We start from the raw sequence: 16,554 nt of genomic DNA, 5'->3' as shown, positions 1-16,554 counted from the left end.
AGAAAAATAATAGAGACATTCAGTGAAACCAAAAATTGGCTCTTTGAGAAAAAACCAACAATATTGACAAACTCTAACTTTGAATGAAAAGAGACAAGGCTCAAATTACAAAGATCAGAAATGAAAGGGACACATACTACCAACTGTATAGAAACGAAAACAATTATAAGAGATAATACTGTGAACAGTCATACAACAAATTCAGTGACCTAAATGAAGAGGATGAATTCCTAGAAAAATACAAAGACTCAAGAAGGAATAGAAAATCTGAGCGTATTTATAACAAATAAAGAGATTGAATTATTAATCCAGAAACTCCCTGCAAAGAAAATCCAAAGCCAGATAACTTCACTGGTGAATTTTACTAAACATTTAAAGAAGAATTAATATCAACCCCACAGACTCTTCCAAAATAAAGGAAAGAAGGGAACAATTCCCAACTCAATCTATAAGTCCAGTGTGATACTAAAACCAAAACTAGACAAAGATATCACAAGAAAAGAAAACTACAGATTAATTTCTCTTATGAATATAACTTCAAAAATCCTCAAAAAAAAAAGCAAACCAAATCCAATAATATATAAAAAGGATCGTATACATAACCAAGTGGAATTTATGCCAGGATTGCAAGCTTGGTTTAACATCAATCAACATAATACATCATATTAATATAATAAACAAGAAAAATGTGACCATCTCAACAGACACACAAAAAAAAACATTGACAATATTCAACAGCCTTTGATGATAAAACATTTACTAAAGTAGTAATAGAAGGGAAATTCCTCAACCTGATAAAGTACATCTATTAAAAATCCACCACTGACATTATATTTAATTATGAAAAACTAATGCTTTCTCCCTTACACCAAGAACAAAACAAGGATGTCCACTCTACCTACTTTCATCAATGTACTGGAGGCTTTGTCCAAGATAATAAGATGAGAAAAAGAAATAAAAGGTGTCCAAATTGTAAAGGAATAAATGAAACTTTATCTATTTGCAAAAGACATTGTATGTAGAATATCCTGAGGAACACACACACACACACACACACACACACACACACGATTATAACTAATAAGTTAGTTCGGAAGGTTTCAGGATACGAGATCAAAATGTAAAAATCAGTTGTAGTTATATATATTCTCAGTGAACAAACTGCAAATGAAATTAAGAAAACAATTGCATTTATAGTAGCATCAAAAAGAATAAACAATTGGAATAAACACAAGAGGTGGAAGATTTGTACACTGAAACCTATAAACATCGTTGGGAGAAGTTAAAGAAGACCTGAATAAATGGAAAAAAATCCTGTGTTCATGGACTGAAAGATTTAATTATGTTGATGTTGCCATACTCCCAAAATTGATCTACGAATACAAGCTCAGCGTCCCCACTTATATTTTCACAGAAATTGCCAAGCTGATCTTAAAATTCCTAGGGAAATTCAAGAGAACCAAAATGCCCAAAACAGTCTTGAAAAAGGTGGGATGACTTGTATTGCCTGATTTCCAACTGTATTACAAAACTAATCAAGTAATCAAAGTAATCAAGACAATGTGGTATTGGCATAAGGACACACATACAGAGCAATGGGATGAATTAAGAGTACAGAAATAAATCCATACATTTACAGTTAGGTAATTTTTTACAAGGGTGCTAATACAATTCAATGGGAAAATAATAATCTTTTCAACAGGCGGTGCTGATACAACTGGATTACCACATGCAAAAGAATAAATTTGGATTCCTATACACAAAATATACAAAAAAATAACTCAAAATGGATCATGGACCTAAATGTAGGGACTAAAATTCTAAAACTCTTAGAAGAAAACATAAGGTTAAAATTTCATGACCTTGGATTAGGAAATAGTTTCTTAGATATGACACCAGAAACACAAGTGAAAAAGGCAAAAATAGATAAATTGGATTTCACCAAAATCAAACATTTTTGAGCATGAAGTACATCATTAAGGAAGTGAAAAGATAACTCACAGAATGAGAGAAAATATTTGCAAGTCATGTGTCTTATAAAGGGCTTATATCCAAATTATATAAAGAACTCTTAAAAGTCAATAATTAAAAGACAAATAAATGACCAAAGGATCTGAATAGAAATCAATCAAAGATAGAGAACAGCCCATAAGCTCATGAAAACTGCTCAACATCATTAGTCATTAGTAAAATGCAAATCAAAGCCATAATGACAACACTACTTTATACTCACTAGAATAGGAAATAAAAAAAGATGGACAAATGACAAATGATGGGTGAGGGATGTGGAGAATTAGAATGCTCAGACATTGCAGGTGAGAATGTAAAATGGTTTAGCCATTTTGGAAAATTGCTTGGCACTTCCTCAATTTTAAACCTAGTGTTACCCTCTGGCCCTGCAAGTCCACTCCTACAGGATAATAGAAAATATTTGCAGAAAAATTTGTATACAGTTGCTCATGGCAGCATTATTCATAGTAGCCCAAAAGTAGAAAAATCTAAGCCCATCAACTGACAATCAAAGGTAGTACTCCATTCAATGGGATACTATTTGACAATAGCAAAGAATGAAGTACTGATGACATGTATGGTTCCATGTATATGAAATGTCCGGAGTAGACAAGGCTATAGAGCAGAAAGGAAATCAGCGGTTGTCAGGAGCTGCAAGAAGGGGACTGCAAACAGACACAGGGTCTCTTTCTGGGCTGGTGAAAGTGTTCAAAATTAGAGGACTGATGATTGTGATACAATTCTTTGAATTTATTCAAAACCGTTGAATTGTGCGACTTAAAATGGTGAATTTTATAGTGTGTGAATTATATCTCAATAAAGCTGTTACTTTTTAAATGTGGTCAGATTTAGCAATCTGTTATTGCTGTGGGTTCTGAGTCACAGTAAAGAGGGTTTCACTCTCCTAGGTTAAAAAGGAATTCCCCATTTCCTTCTACTGCTTATGTAGTTTCTTTTTTTTTTTTCATTTTTACTTCTTTAAATTTTTTACTTTTAGTTGAAGTATAGTTGACCTACAACTTGTATTAGTTGCAAGTGTACAACATAGTGATTTGACAATGATATACATTACAAAATGCTCACCCTAAATATAGTTACCATCTGTCTCCACACAAAGTTACTGCAATATTACTGACTATATTCCCTATGCTGTACTTTTCATCCCCATGGCTTACTTATTTTATAATTGGAAGCTTGTACCTCTTAAACCCTTTCACCTGTTTTGCCCATCGTCTCACTGCCTCCCCTTCTGACAACCACCAGTTTGTTCTCTGCGTTTATGAGTCTCATTCTGTCTTGTTTGTTCATTTGTTTTGTGTATTTGCTTTGTTACATTCATGTCTCTGATCCACTAGGAATATCCTGGTTTCTCAGAGAGAAATGGATCTATCTTTCCATATGGCAGCCCAGTTGTGTGCACACCATTTATTAGCATGCTCTTCTTTTGGGGGTGCTCTTGTTGACCCTTTAAAGAGGAGACACTTAGCATTTAGCTCTAGCAGCTTTCCCTGGAGAATGTATCATATTTTATCACAGTAATCATTGCAAGCAAGGATTTTACAGTGATTAACCAGACAATTAACTCTGAACACTGATTCCAGGATTTAAAACCAAATTGACTATAAGCTTACCTCTTACTTGGAAATATTACTGGGCACTTCCTATGCTTTTAAGCAAGATCCTTGCCTTGCTCTGAATGTTTGTGTTCCACCAAAATCTGCATGTTGACACCTAACTCCCAAGATGATGGAATTAGGAGGTGGGGACTTTGGGAGGTGATTAGGTCATGAAGATGGGGCCCTCAGGAATAGGATTAGTGCTTTCAGAGAAGAGCTCCCACAGAGGTCCCTGGCCTTTCTACCAGGTGCGGATATAGGGAGCAGCCAGTCACCCAGAAGAGGGACCTTCTGGCCAGCCATGCTGGCACCCTGAGCTCAGACTTGCATCCTCCAGAACTGCAAGAAACACATTTCTGTTGTTTATGAGCTATCAAGTCTGTAGTACTTTGTTAAAGCAGCCCTAATGGACTAAAACAACCTTTTAAGCGTTAACCAAAATGAACTTTATGGCCACTCATTTGAACTTTGGCTGATCTCATTCAGCATTTTTAGATAAGGGCGCTCTCAGTAAATAATCAAGACCCTTCAGGTCAGCCAGCAGCACTTACACTGAATGTTTATTGAGCTTCAGCTGCATGCTGGGCAGTGTGCAGGGGACTCGCTGTGTCCACTGGCGTGTCCTGTCTTGTCTGGAATTGATGCCCAGGCATTTTGGGTGCATCTGTACTTCGGCTTCTGCAGCCCAGTGAGGGTACCACCAGAGGCAAGCCCTTTGTCTTCAAATATTTGACCTCCCCTCCCATCTGACCCAGAGCTCAGTGGGTAAGATTGAAGATTTAGAAAACCACCAACTTGTTGATTTGAATCAAAATGATGTATCTTAGATGCCTAAGGAGTAAGATAAGAGCCCCAAATGTCACAATTTTTAGACATGGGCCAAATTTCTAACTAAATTTCAAATAAAAATAATAAGAGCCCTCATCTTTCTGGAGCCCATTAAGGGTCAGCACTTGCCATGCTTTCGTCCCTTGAAACTCACCACTACCCCCCTGAGGTAGGTGGTGCCGTGATGTCCAGGAGCACAAGGGGGGCGATGTGAACAAGCATGCCGTCTGGGGTCAAGAGCAAAGGGACAAGGCTATCGTTCTCCTCCTCTCTGTTCTGTGGCTCTCTGTGCTCTGAGGCCTCCCTCCCTGGCAGTGTGTGTGACTCAGTCCTGGGGTACTTTGATGAGTTGGAAAGTACCAAAGTATTGTCTTGGAACAGTCTAAACTTTGACCTGACGTGAACCCTACCACCGTTGTGCTGAAGCAGCCAGACGCTGAAGCAGGTGGGGTGGAGGCAGGGCTCTGTGGCCAAAATGAAACCATTTTTGGGAAGGAAAATCCAGAAGTGCCTGAAGTCATAATTCTCCTTTCCCCTGGAGAACTCTGTGCCCCTGTGGCCATTCCGAGTGATACAGCAGATGGACAAGATTATAGGTGAACCCCTTGCTGACATGTGGAGAGCTTTGGAGGGTCAACACATTGAATTCAGTGAATTTTAATGAGCACCTGCTGTGTTCATGGCTCAGTAGCAGAGTCAGCAGGGCCTAGCCTGGGGGCAGCCTAGGGCAGAAAGGATGTGGACAAATATCCTACAACTGGACATCCGGTCAGGCCAGGTGCAGGCAGAGGAAGGAGAAGGGAGCCCACAGGAAGTCCCACAAGTCCTCCCGGGGGTATAGCAACTATGCTGGGCCTGGAAAGAGGAGGAGAATTTGGTAGGCAGGGAAGTGGTGGGGGTTCCTTCCAGATGGAGAGGCACAGGTGTGAAGGCTGCGAGTATGAGGTTCATGGAGGAAGGAGTACAGTGTAGCTGCGTCATAGGAGCCTGGAATGGGGAGGAAGGAGCCAGATTCTCTGGAAATAACCGCCATTTGTATGCCCCCTTTTCTTTCTTTCTTTTTTTTACTTAATTGTTCAAGCATCTTACAATACTTTTGATTTGTGCCAGTTTTGTTTTTGCTGCTTCAGGTTGACAGGATTCAGACATCTTAAATACCTGCCAAGACCGTGCAGCTGATAAACAGCAGAGCTACGCCTTGAACCCACGTCTCATCACTTGAGCACAGTTCTGTTTTCTCTCACCATGTGTTCGAGCACAGTTCATGGTTCTTGGTAAAAGATGCCGCTGGAAAAGTCTTGGTGCCTCATCCCAAATGTCCCTCTAGATTGGTTATTTTCTTCCTTCCTTTATGTCCCTCTTTGCCAAGAGGAGGTTGGACACAGTTAGCAATTTTACTTTGTTAATCTGTAAAGTATATTTTTTAAAAACTACTTTTCCATTATAGCGGTAATGGGGAAATAACTGAATAATAGAGGAAAGAGGAAAAGACCACCTCAGATTCCACTGTGGAAGAAAAACCAGTGTTATTGTGAGCTCTTCCTTCTGGTCAGTTTACCTGTGTGCAGTGTCCCTTGCTGTGCCCAATGTGATAAGCAGTGAAGGCATTTGATAATTGTCACAACCACCATTCTTTCCTAAACTACACAGTACTGTAACCAGCATCTTTATGCACATTACTTTTTTTTTTTCTGCACAGTGCTTTCTAAATGTGTAGAATTAGTCCCTTGGAGTCAGTTCCCCAGAAGCAGGACTGCTGTCACAAACGGTGGCCTAATCCTCTGTGTTTATAACCACAGTCACGTGCCCAAAGACAAGTCTGACTGATTTCTTTTTACATCTTTAGATTGTACCATTTTATAGTATGTGAGTCAGTATTAAATCAAGGAATTATCTAACCATTGGGATTTTTATTTCCCCAGAAGGATGGTTCCTCTTTCTTCACCAGGTTAGTGTTTTTCTGTCAACCGCCCAAGTCTCCTGAGCGTGATTTCTGTTGTAGATGTTTAAAAGTAAGATCTGGCAAGAATGCAGCATCACCCTCTAGTTCTTCCTGCCTGACTCATCACATTGTGTCTCCCGGGTCTAGCTTGCACATCATAGGTATTAAATGTTTGTAGAATGAATGAGCAATAATTAAATGAATTTTTGGAAGAGGAACCAAGTCTAGGAAAGAATCCGTCTTTGTAGCTCTGTATTTCTTTGTCTCTTCTGTGGCTGCAGAAAATGAATGGAGGAATTGGTTTCCATTTCCTCTCTGGTTGTTCCATTTAATGAGAGAAGATCATCTACCTTTAGTTGCATGGGCTTGCTAAGCACATTACATTCCAAACAGTACCCCATGTGTGGTTAGGAGCACACAGCCGGGGAAGTGGGAGTCAGACTTTGACAGCAGGTGCTGGGATCCAAGTCCTAGGTCTGCTACTGGGACCTGGGGAGGTTGGGGAGCAGCTTCTCCAAGTATCCAGTGCACTCATCACCTTGTAGAAAGTGGTGATGAGAACTCCTGCCTTGCATGGGAGTTGGGAGGAAGGCAGATATATGCAAGACATTTCTTAGAGCATCTGGCAGGACTCAATAAATGGCACCCATCACTGATGTGCTGAATATTACCATAGACCATTTTATTTTATCTTTCAAGTCTAGGACACCTTTGCCAATTATTTTCCTGGGAGATTTTGTTGCTTTCTTTTTTTTTTCCAGAGCAAGTGAGTCAAGATTTAGTATCATCCAGGAGCCAAGAGCTGTTTCCATTTAGGTCATATGATCAAAAAACTAGTTATTAAGGCAGGTTGAAATTTGTCAACTTTGTGGTAAATACACTTTCACCTTTTAATTGTCTTTTCTTAATTTCAAAAGCAATACAAGCTTGGTGAGAAAAAAAAATATTGGAAAACACAGAGAACTCCACCTGCTAAAGGCAACTGCTGCTGTCTGTTGCAGGTTTCTAAACAGAGTGAGACAGACTACATTTTTAGAAACAAAACTAATAGATAATACTCATTGGAAACCTTTTTGCCCAAAGGATTTTAATCACACATAATCTACCAACCTGCAATATACTTTTTTGCTTTGCATGTTTTCAGATGATGTCAACCAGGGTTCTGTGTTCTGTATCTTTTCCATGATGTTTCAGTCTGTGTTCCATATTCTCTTAGCTTAGTATTACATAAGTATTTTTCATACTTCTCCTTAGTCTTCATTGTTACCGATTTTAGTGGCCGCATAGTAGTTCCCCATTTTGAGGTACTTTGAGGTCCTATTTCCACCAGCTTGGGCTGCTTTAACAATTTGCTCACATGCTGGGTGGCCCCAACAACAAATATTTATTTCCCACAGTTCTGGAGGCTGGGAAACCCAAGACTGAGGCGCCAGCAGACATTGTCCTTGGTGAGGGCCTACTTCCTGGCGTCTCATTGTGTCCTCACAGGGCAGACAGCAGAGACCTAAGAGCCCCTGTCCCTTCTGGAAGGGCGTTAAACCCATCAGAGGGATTCTACCCTCGTGTCCTAACCACCTCCCAAAGGCCCATCTCCTAATACCATCACACTGGAGACCACGGTTAAAACATAGGAATTTTGGAGGTACACAGACATGGAGTCCATAACAGGTATTGAATTGGAGAGCAGAGTAGTGAAAATTCTATGGGCTCTGGGGTCAGAAAGACCTGTTAACACCTTTGTCCCTGCTACCTGCTGGCTCAGTCACTGCGACCCATGTCTTCATCTTGGCCTCCCTCCGCTGTGAAATGGCAGCCACAGCACCTACTCAGTCTTGCTGTGAGCATTAAGTTAAGTGACATAAATCAAGTCAGTCCTGGGCACCCAGGCCCTCCCTTTACTATAAGCCTCTCCCTAGTTCCCTGGCAGGGGCTGCTGATCTGGTGGGTGATCTGCTGTGGTATTGACCTCTGTAGGGCACAGTGTCATAGCTCAGGAGTGTATCTTGTTTGTGCCACATTATTTTTGCAGGTAAATTCCTAGGGGAAAAAAACATGAGTGAACCGGCAGACCCTCTTCGTGGGTCTTGTTACGTACATTATTGTCCTATTGCTTTTTGAAACCAGCATGCCACTTGCAAGGCCTCCCACGATGACAAGTGCACCAATTTCACCACACTCTGGCCCTCAATGAATGTTAAAATTCATTAAATTTTTCACTATGTCTGGTGGACATAACATGGCATCTTATGACTGATTGTATTTTTTATTTCTAAAGAAAGGAGCACTTCTGAGTGTGTTTCCTCCTGCCCGACCTGTTTGTATACATAACCCCTCATCCCCCTTTGAATAACAAACCCATTTCCAGCAGTTTGGTGAGACTACCCACAGGAAGTTGTACACCTGTGCTGCGAGGCTTGGCTGCCATGAGACGCGCATGGCCTCCATGGTTGGAGCGCAGCTCCGTGGCAGCCACGAGCCGGGTCCCCAGGGAATGCCACCGCTGCCTTTGCTCTCTTTGCTGATGCTGGTCAGTCCAAGTGGCCCAGCGTGTGAGCGCCCACCATCTGGAGCTGGTGAGGAATTACCACTGAAGGTCAGCCTGGGGGTCATATTACCCTCCACAACCCCCCAACCTCTCCATCTTCCCCAGAGAAGTAAAGGGTTGGATTTCTCTGTAATGCGACCCTGAGCTGAAAAAATGCTACAGAAGCTAAAATCCTAGAGTGATCGCTGGCAAAGAAAGAAGCATCCTTCCAGCCCAAGGCTGGTAAAGCCAGGACTACAGTGGGCGAGCCGCCGCAGTGCCAGGAGGGTGTCGCCTCCGGCAGGGAACAGCCCTTCCCCATGCTTTGGACACACAGGGGCTCAGCCGAAGATGGCTTGGGAAGGTTGTTAAACAATTATGACCAGGTCAGTAGCACCCTGAAGTTTATTTCTGTCTCTTTTGCAATGAACTAGAGGTTGCTAGATCTATTTTTACTTTTACTACTCTGCTGATGGAGGTAAACATAATAAAAAAAATTTTCAAGGATGTGTAAGTAGAATATTAGTGTCTTTTCTAGGATGTACAGAGGATGCCACCAATTTTGAATTGACAGGCCGCCGCCTCCTTCTGCAGTACGTGTTTTCTTTAGTGGGGATGAGACAATTAAATATATAACATGTGTGTGTGTGTGTGTGTGTGTGTGTGTAAGAGGCCAATACTGAGAACTTACAGAATTACAGTCATGTTCATATTATCTCTCCATTGTCTTAGATTTGTAGAAAAAAAAAACAGTAAAGAGAGAATTTTATTCCAAATTTTACTTATTTGTTATGGGGTTGGGAGGGATAATTTACCAAATATTGTTCTAGAAGGAAAGGTAAGAATGTCTCCTTAGGATGTGAGGACAGAACAGACTCAAAATCAACAAACAAAGAAGGCCCATCCCTAAGGTGGGGAAGCCACGATAGGCAGTTGGTGTCAGTGCGTCAGTGACATGGCCTTTATATGTCACACACTGCTCTGTAGTATTCATGGGATTCTGGTTTTTTTACTTCCCCAAATTAAAAAGAATAATTTCCATTCGTTTTCCTGTAGCCAGAATAACTTGCTTTTTGGAAACCTGAATTACAGAAATGACTCCTAGACATTGAGTTACTGACATTTAAAACTATTTCTCCTGGAAATGACTGAATATATGAAAGATGCAGGGTCACACCAAGTATTCCTTTATAACTAAGATATGAAATTGAAAGGGATCATCAAGGATTACATGATGTTCTGGTCCCACAGGTTTTTAAATATTTTTTTTAACCAAATACTTCTTCACATAATGAACCCCCATTTGCCATCTCTGTCTAGCATATTTAAATATGCAGATATTAACATGTATCACCAGGCAGGAATATGTTCATTTACCTGCTCACCACTTATTGTGGGTATTCTTTGTATTTTTGAGTGACTCCACATATACTAAATCCTTAACTCTAACCACCCTCTGCATTTACAGCCTCCCTCACTGCCTCCTACTCCTAACGGTTTCTCCTAAAATCAAACACCACCAACCCAACCTTAAAAATAGAACAGCTGCGCTATTGGTCTCCCCTTCTCCTTTACTTCTGTACTTTATTAAGTGTGTTGACTGCATTAAATGCAATTGAGATGCCTGAGTGTAGTTTACTTATATATGTGTAATAGGGGATTTTCATTGCTATGTAGGAAAATAGTGACACAAATTGTAAATAGGGTACAAAAAGGAATTTTTTTCTAATTTGAAATTGAATCATTCTAATGCTCTCTTATCTTCCTACTAGTCCAAGTACTTATTTGGTATATTAATATTTTATTAGAATAAGATAAGTTTAGGGGGGTATGTTTTTAATATTAGAATTTTTAATTTATATGAGCAAAATATTTAGAACTGTGATATTTTACTGTATGATAGAATATAATATGGAAAGTACTTGGTTTATAGGCATAAATAATTAAATAATCTCAAATAGTATCAATACATTCCCCTGCTTTAAGTTTAAATGAAAGGTTACCAATTCTCAAATATGAAATTGTAGTATTTTGGGGGACATACTTGTTATAAAAATCAATATTTACCTTTAAGAAAGGGTATGTGATGGTGGGAAAGTGGGATTGTGCCTTTTCTGTGATATATTTCTGTATTTAATTTTTTTTAACGAGAACGTGTTTTTATTTTTTGTGTAATCTCCTTAAAATTTTAGATAAAATAGTCATTTAATTCTACTGTGGTGAACTTGGGAAATAAAGAAGAAGAATCTTTTCTAATCCTATTGCTAATAATTCCCAGCCCATCCTTAATACTCATCATGAGCATCTGGTCTTTTCTTCGTCCAACTTAAATGTATGTTAACCATTGTCTTTACAACTTCAGGAAATCAAATGAAGTTGTCAGATTAAATTGAATGCATATGCATTAACTGATGTTACCGCATAATGTCCTTCCAACAACTTGCTTGGACCAGACGCCCCCAGCTGTCAGGGTCAGTGAGAGTGGGCAGGCTCTGTTCATGCAACTTAAGAAAAACAGATTCAAAGCTGAAAACACCACAGTCAGAAAATATAAATAGAACCGAGCAAAGTCTTCGTTCTTATTATGTCATTTGCTCCACATACATTGCATTATTTTAAAATCAATTTAAAGTAAAATCACCCTTATAATTTCACATGTGCCCTCTGTCCTCAGCTCTACCTTCTCAATGTTGCTTAACTTGAGCCTAAGCCTAAGGTTAATGTTTCTAATTATGTTCCTAATGTGAACAGAAGAGGTTATTTTGTACCTGTTCCTGCACACATGCCCAGCACACATACACACACTGGCTTGCCTTTTACAGAAATAAGGGGGATGTTTATTTAATTCTGAAAGATGAGCCATGACTAAGTGCCCCTTCTGGTGGATGACGCGGCTGTTGATTCAGCCTCCTTTCGCCTCCTGCCAATGGCCTTTCTCCCTCTAGCACCTCTTAGGCCTCAGGGTCTCTGGCTGTAAATAATTAATGGAAACTCTTAGTGTGTGATGGTAAGGGAAGCCACCTTATTCACACGTACACCCACTTACACACTTATCCCTTTGCAATTCCTCCTTCCAAAAACACACAGCCAGAAAAACAATCATCTCCACTCAGAGATTTTTGCTCTGCTGATTCAGGGGTGCTGCAGCTTATGTGGGATGCTCATCCATCTACATGGATTTTCAGAATGGTTGCCTGTGAAATGGTGAAAATCATGGCTCAGAGTGGGCTGTAAAGCCAGTGAACAGTATCAGCAAAGGCCTTGGTTCTGTAAGCAGCTTATCTTTGCCCTTCTGCTGAGCTGGATTTTTCTCCGCTGGGGGTGGAGCACATTAGGATGCCATGTGGCGGGCCCTGCATTTAGGGTATGACACTTTGATCCACTTTGTCTGTCAATCACTTGTTATGAAAAATTTTAAATATACACTAAAGTTGAAAGAATTGATCCATGTACATCTGTATACCCACCACCTAGATTCTACCGTCAACATTTTATAAAATTGCTCTTTCACATTTCTGTACATCTGTGCCTCCCTTTATCCATCCATCGACCCATTATTTTCAATGCATGTCAAACTAAGTTGCAAACATCTGTACACTTCACCCTCACATACTTCAACATTCATGTTGTTAACTACAGTTCAATATTGTTTATAGTTTTTAGGTAAAATTTATGTTAAGTAAAATGCATATATTGTAAATGGACCATTTGACAAGTCTTGACTAAAATATCATCCAGACAATTTCCTCTGGCCCTTTCTCTGGTAAATTCCATGTCTGTCCCTACTGCCAGGAACCACTGTTCTGGGTTTTTTCCATAGATTAAAACAGCATATAAATAGAATCATTTTGTGTAATCATTCCTGCTCTCAACATTTTGTTTTGAGATCCTGATCAGTCATTTCATGGGTTATTGGTTCATAGTTCATTTCTTTTGATTGCTGAGTAGTTGCCAAGCCACAGTAATACTTGTTAATCCATTCTCTTGTTGATGGACACCTGTGCTGCTTACAGTTTGGAAATACTATGAATAAAGCTGCTATGAACATTCTTGGAGGCATTTTCTAGACTTATTTCTCTTAGGTAAGTATCCAAGAATAGAATTGCTGGGTCATAGGATAGATGTATGTTTAGTTTTATAAGAAACCACAGACTTGTTTGCAAAGTGGTTTTACCATTTTATACCCTATAACCCATAAGACATGAGTGTTCTGGTTGGTCCATATCCTCACCAATTGTAGTCAGTCTTTAAACATTTTAGGAATTCCGGTGAGAGGGTAGTGGTGTCTCCTTGTGGTTTTAATTTGCATTTCCCTGATGACTAGTGGTATTAAGCTCTTTGAATATCTTTCCCTGTTCAAAGCTTTGCCTACTTTTAATTGGATTGTTTGTCCTTTATTACTGAGTTACAGGAGTTCTTTTTATATTCTGGATACATTCCGTTTGGGATATATATTTTGCAAATGTCTTCTTCCAGTATGTAACTTGCCTGGTCATTTTTAAAAGGACAGATCAATCTTTTTTGATGCAGAAGTTCTAAATTTTGGTGAGGTCTAATTTCAGGAACTTTGTTTTCTGTGCCCCATGCAAGAAACCTTTCCTTACTCTCAAGTCATGAAGATATTCTTCTATGTTTTTTTTTCCTAGGAGGTCTATAGTTATAACCTTTATGGTTAGGCCTATGATCCATCCTATATTAATTTTTGTGTGTGATAAGGAGTAGGGGTCAGGGTTTCTTCTTATTCCCTGTGGATGTCCAGTTCCAACACCATTTGTTGAAAAGACTCTGCTTTTCTCACTGTATTGCTTTGGCAACCTTATTAAAATCAACGGGATGTACAAGAGTGCGTCTATTTCTGAACCTGTATCCTCTCCTACAGATCTGTTTGTGTTTACCAGTTCCACTCTGTCTTGATTACTGTAGCTTTATAATGAGTCCTGAAATCAGGTAGTGCACATCCTCCAATTCTCTTCTTTTCAAGATTACTTTAGATATTTTAAGTCCTTTGAATTTTCATACAAATTTGAGAATCAGAATTTAATTTCTACCACACACTCAGAAAAAAAGCCTATTGGAATTATGGTTGGGATTACACTGAATCTGTAGATGGAATTGAGAAGAATTGACCATCATCTTAACAATATTGATTCTTCTAATCCATAAACTTAGGATGTCTTTCCATTTATATAGGTTTTGTTTAATTTGTCTCAGTGTTGTCACAGTTTTCAGGGCATAGATCTTTTCCATCATTTGTTTAATTTATTTCTAAGCATGTAATTTTTAAGTCATTAAAATAAATTAATTTAGAAATGTTTCCAAATTTAGCTACTCCAATGTTACTCACTTTTGTGAAATGAATGTCTGGAAGGCAAGCCTGCTCGACATTTCTGTATTCACATGAAATAAGCCTGTTTTATTTATCCCTTCAAAGAGGCATCAGAGACACGGGATGGGTTTTGCCCCAGCCTGAGAGCTGAGAGACCAAACTTCAGTTCTGTTTTGCCTTTTATTGGCTATGTGAACTTGGCCAAGAATGGTAGATTCTCTCCCTACTTCTATCACTCAACACAATCAGAATTTAACTCCTCATTCCCTGTAGTCTTCTTCTGTAACATCTATAGAGATAAAGCTTTTAGCTCCGGTTCACTTGCACATTTGGTAGTCTGATAGAAACGTTGAATTTTCTGCAGCAAAATGTACACATGTGTACCCACCCACACACAGTTTTGTGTGCACTTATAGGATGTTCAGGGGACCTCTGAGGCCTGTTCCTCAGCCTTTGGGTCCACGAAACCCCTTTTGTAGACTGGAAGCTCCATGAGAGCAGGGGCTGACTTCCTTTACTTCTGCATCTTCAGCACCCAGCACAGTGCTTGACCTCCCAGGCCGCTCAGTGAAAGAATGCCCTGGCGTTGCTGCATCATGGCCTTATGCAAGGCTGGCCTCTCTTCCCAAGTGGTGCCAGGTACTTAGTTGTTCTGGAGAAGCCCTGCACCATCCTCCACCCAGTACAGCCAGTGTCTGGTATTAGAGAACAGCAAGGCATTGAGGGCATAGCCACGTCTCAGATAACCAGCATGGCAGAGCCGAGAGGTGTCTTAGGCATGCCCTGGGCCACTTACACTGGTGGTCCAAGAGTGTCCCAAGGCCCAGAGTTTCACATTGCCAAGATCTTAATGCAGCATGTTTGTGTAGGGGCAGGTATAGATACGGGCTGCTGATTCCAAATCCCATGCCCTTTGTGCAGTTTTCTCAGCATACAGGGTATACATTTCACATGCCCAGTATTTAATATCTTTCTTCCACAGCTATAAACTACATCCCTTTGAGGGGCCACAGGCTCTCCTGATGATCCATGGCTTTCAGAGAGGTCAGCCTGGCAGTTCCTGGCCAGGCAGCTACCCTGGGTGCCCTGGACCCACTCCAGGCAACAGTCTCCCTGCAGAATCCTCCCGAGCTCTGCTGTCTGCCTGGGGCCTTCACTGACAGCCTGACTTCAGCCCCAGCCCCACACAAGAAGTCCCTCCTGCAAGGCTGCAGGTCCCAGGGTCTGCTGGGCTTGGTGATGTCTGCAGCATTTCAGGGTGACCCTTTTCCCTTCCTAAAGCCCCAGGGTAATGTTGTGGATGGCACAGCTGCTGTCCTATGCAGGGAGTAGCACGTGCAGTAATGGCGATATTCTGTGTCCTTCCATCCTCCCAGGTGCTGGGGACATGGGCGGCAAACCGTCCACGCCAGGCAGGGACCCCACAGTGCCGTGCCCTGGGACAGAAGGCATTCACGCTGCATACAAGCAAGGAAACCCCAGCAGGGCCCGGCACCTGCTCAGAGAGGCTTGTGACGAGAGCACGTCCCAGCTCGAAAAGGTGGGTCAATGCTAGCCCTCTGGGCAGAGATGGGGACCTGAGCTGGGTGAAGGTTACCGCTCAGATTACCTTCTTGTTGTCATAATAGTAATGGGGGGTTGTATGGTATTCTGGAGATTTCACATTTCACATGCAAACTTATGGACACTAGTCCCTTCGCGTTCACACTTCAGCCTGTCATCATCTAAGCACAGCACTCCTGCTTTCCCAGGGACCTTGGGGGGAGGGGATGGGAAGTAACTAAAATGTAAGGAACAAACTGCCAGTCTGAAAGGTTCCACCTATTCTTTTATACCTTCCCTATAATAAAAATAAAATATGCTCAAAAAAGAAAATTTAGAAATATATATAAAAGTACAGAAAAACAAACAAACAAGAAAATAGTCATATGCCTAATTCATCCAAACAATCTCGCTCAACGGTTTTGGTCTATTTTTTTTCCACTCTGCTAATCTGCACATACAATGTTGTTATTTCGAATATCGATGCAGTCATATTGTATATATAGCTTTGCACGCTATTATATGCAAAATACTTTTCTCATTATTTTTTCAAGAATTTCCTGTATGATTATAAACTCTCTATATGCCACAAGGAGGAAAGGTTTTTATCTTCACTCTAACTGATAAGATTTTGAAGCCAATAGACTTTGTTAAGTTATGTATGTAATACTGAGAACAACCACTTTAAAAACTATACAAAGAGATACACTCAAAAAATACTATAGATAATCAAAATGGAATTTTAAAAACACTAAAGAAACCCACT

The 16,554-nt window shown here is 40.4% G+C and overlaps 1 protein-coding gene across 5 annotated transcripts in view; it reads left to right on the top strand.

Annotated features, from left to right (window-relative positions):
* Positions 1–16,554, top strand: part of LRRK1 (leucine rich repeat kinase 1) — a 115,828-nt gene that overhangs the window by 25,378 nt on the left and 73,896 nt on the right. For all 5 annotated transcript variants that reach the window (XM_057494763.1, XM_057494762.1, XM_057494766.1 and 2 more), the window contains one exon: positions 15,623–15,786. In XM_057494763.1, coding sequence (XP_057350746.1) covers positions 15,623–15,786 — 164 coding nt within the window. The remainder of the gene's footprint in view (positions 1–15,622; positions 15,787–16,554) is intronic.

This window comes from Manis pentadactyla, chromosome 18, assembly GCF_030020395.1.
Source record: "Manis pentadactyla isolate mManPen7 chromosome 18, mManPen7.hap1, whole genome shotgun sequence".
Taxonomy (NCBI): domain Eukaryota; kingdom Metazoa; phylum Chordata; class Mammalia; order Pholidota; family Manidae; genus Manis; species Manis pentadactyla.
Note: the sequence above shows the minus strand (reverse complement) of the source record. Positions and strands in the feature narration are given on the sequence as shown.